The sequence below is a fragment of the Lolium perenne genome, chromosome 7 (assembly GCF_019359855.2).
Source record: "Lolium perenne isolate Kyuss_39 chromosome 7, Kyuss_2.0, whole genome shotgun sequence".
NCBI classification, from domain to species: domain Eukaryota; kingdom Viridiplantae; phylum Streptophyta; class Magnoliopsida; order Poales; family Poaceae; genus Lolium; species Lolium perenne.
Window position 1 is genome coordinate 319,543,522 of NC_067250.2, and position 2,801 is coordinate 319,546,322.

Sequence of the window (2,801 nt, forward strand, 5' to 3'; positions counted from 1 at the left end):
CATAGGTGGGTTGGTTCCACCACAATAGACCTAACCACCAGAGCCAAGCTCTGTTTGCATCTAAAATATAAAATTAGCAGCATTAGAAAATATATTTTAAATTTATATATATTTGTAGTTATGGATGTTGATATTTTTTGTTACATCTTAGGTCCAATTTTAGGAATATTAACTTTGACTAAAACTAAAACGCATGGTAAAAAACGGAGGGAGTATTTAAGTTGTGTAAGCACATGTATGTCATATTTTCCACCCAAATATCAAATCTTGTGAACCTTTGGATCTAAAAAATAGAGGGTTTATTTGAGGGTATCATAAAACACCTAAAAAAATGCAAATAAACTTTTATTCCTTGATAATTAAACATTGGATCCGTCACAATCCAAGTTATTACAGTTTATTATGGTCTGCATAACGGCAAATACATCATTATTTCTAGTGGCTTCTTATTTAGTGTCCGGGCACCAATTCGTCCCTAGTTATCGCCACAGTCGATGAACTGGTAGTTGACGGTGAGGTGGCCATCATTTACACCTTGCCCGTTGGCGTCGACCTTGCTGAACACCGTGTCGTAGTCGAGGTCTAGGCCGCCGTTGCTGCACTGGTCCACGATCCTCGCCGTGATCTGTTGGCCGGTCGCCGGGTTGGTCACCTATAAATATCCAGACGAACAACTCGTCAGCCAATACGCATGAGTATGTAGTTCCTCTGGTTCAAATTAATTGACTCCGCTTTATCTAATATACATAAATGTAGACTAGATACTTAACTAAATATATACAAATTTAGAAAAAAAAATTGAATCTATTAATATGAGTATGAGGAAGTAGCATTTTACACCGCATATCCATGTTCCTCTAGAGTTATATTGTCGATCGTTAGTGCTTACCCGGAGGCACTTGCCGCAGGACGCCTGACCGGTGGGCCCAGCGGGCCCGCAGAAGGCGGTCCAGCCGTACTTGGAGCGCCAGGCGAAGGACATGTTGGCGTCCCAGGTGGCGCAGTAGGCGCTAGCGGTGTTGAGGTCCCAGTTGATCTTCTGGGGGCTGTAGTAGTTGTAGGTGGCGCGCACGTTGGTCGCCGACTGCGCCGCAGCCATGGCCGCCGCCGCGCACAGCAGGACCGCCGCCAGCGCCGCACGTCCGGCCATCGTTGTCGTCGTTGCCGCCTTGCGACAGGATGTGTATGCAGTGGCGAGTGGCAGCTTAGCAGAAATCGATCGAGAGGCTATGAACCTGTGCAGATTGATAATGGCTGTTTCCAGTGAGCTTTATATAGGGTTGCACCGGCGCATAGCATGCGGTGGACTTTTCTTTCTCCATGCGCATTTTTTTCCAAACCTCTGGAATAACGTGCAGGTGTCAACGAAAATTCCACGCATGAGCCAACCAAGGACGTGGACATCTTCCACGCAGTTTGGCTGGCTCGTTTTGACCACAGGTTTTCTGGAAACAAAAACGGTCCTATTTCCATATTGATGCATGTGTTCACGCAATTCATATTTTTTTGCTACGGGTACACAATATCATGTACACGTGTTCAGCTCAGCACCTTGTTTCTTGGGATGCAGGTGATAGATTCCTGGATATGCTTATCAGTTCCTGCACCAATATCTGTTTCTTATAGTCAGAACACGAGTTCAGCGGGCGATATCTACCACCACAAGCTCATTCTTGCTTCAGGTTTAAGTTGTTCTCAGCTAATTCAGAGTAAGTTTTTTTTGTGGGTTATTCAAAGTAAGTTAACGAAAAGAAAATTACATGTTAACGAAAAGAAGATGATCGAGTTGCTGGTGAGAGAGTTCGTTCAGGCATTGCTCAACAGTTGTGGACTAATCATCAACAACGTAGAGCTCACCAAGAAGATGATTAAGCACTACAATATGTTTTCCATCTTTATTTGCAGACATAACTATCATTAGAACTTTTAGTTTCTTTATTTGCAGATACATTGCATAATTATCAGTTGAGCTTTGAACATTTCTTTGCACATACTATTTTGCCATGACAACTTGGTAGTGCGTTCATGCTCTGATGGCTCATATATTGTTCCCATCCTAAATTTATGCATTGATATTGACTATATTCAAAGCTTCACTGATAATGGATTTTCTTAAGATAGAGAGGTCACCTGAAATAATTTGGAGGTGTATGTCACAGATCGACATCCCAGGAACACGCAGGTCAAGCCATGGCGTCACAGCAAGACGTTGGGGAATTATAGGCCAACTTTTTTCACGTTACGAAATTTTCTGGGTTTCCGTTTTTGCCGTCGCACGCGTCACGCGGATGGCCTCGCTCGATTCATGCGGACAGACGCTCGAGTTCACACTCTCTCGTCAACCTCGCCGGTGCGATCTCCGTCGCCCGCATCAGCGCCGCGGTCTCCCTCGCCCGCCACCGCCCTCTACCTCGCGCAGGTCGCCGCCTCCCTTTTCCTCTTGCTTCATCGCCTCTCCCGCGGTCTCTAACTAATCTGCCGCATGCATCGAGCTCGACAAAATCCGATTTTTTCCCTCCTCCGGGTAGCCGGATCTGCAGCGGTGGTGCTCGATCTGTCGAGCCAAGGTAGGGTGGAGCTCCAATTGTGGTTGTGGTTGTGCGGAGCTCCAGTCGTAGGTTGTGGTGGTGTGGAGAAGTCCTCCCAGATCTCAGCGAAGGCCCACGCCGGGGTCGGCGTTGTCCGTGGGGGAGGGCTAGAATGAGGAGGGCGTCGTCGTAATGGCCTTCTCCTGCATGGCCCGCCTCACCCCCTCCCTCCCATGGTCGGCAGCGAAGCTCCAGTTTCGCCGTCGTTGTCAT

General features: G+C 47.0%; 1 protein-coding gene across 1 annotated transcript; it reads right to left on the minus strand.

Annotated features, from left to right (window-relative positions):
* Positions 1 to 328: 328 nt before the first annotated feature.
* Positions 329 to 1,249, minus strand: LOC127316985 (barwin-like). Its single transcript, XM_051347492.2, has 2 exons — positions 890 to 1,249; positions 329 to 652 (listed from the first exon to the last, which is right to left on the minus strand). The coding sequence occupies exons 1-2, from the start codon at positions 1,148 to 1,150 to the stop codon at positions 476 to 478; spliced, it is 438 nt and encodes a 145-aa protein (XP_051203452.1). The 5' UTR covers positions 1,151 to 1,249; the 3' UTR covers positions 329 to 475.
* Between the last annotated feature and the right edge of the window lie 1,552 nt (positions 1,250 to 2,801).

What these genes read in the sequence shown, in the direction of transcription:
- LOC127316985 (XM_051347492.2), bottom strand. Translation starts at nt 1,150, where the DNA reads ATGGCCGGACGTGCGGCGCTGGCGGCGGTCCTGCTGTGCGCGGCGGCG. An exon ending in CCTGCGGCAAGTGCCTCCGG is followed by an intron (nt 653 to 889) that starts GTAAGCACTAAC and finishes GGATATTTATAG; the next exon opens with GTGACCAACCCGGCGACCGG.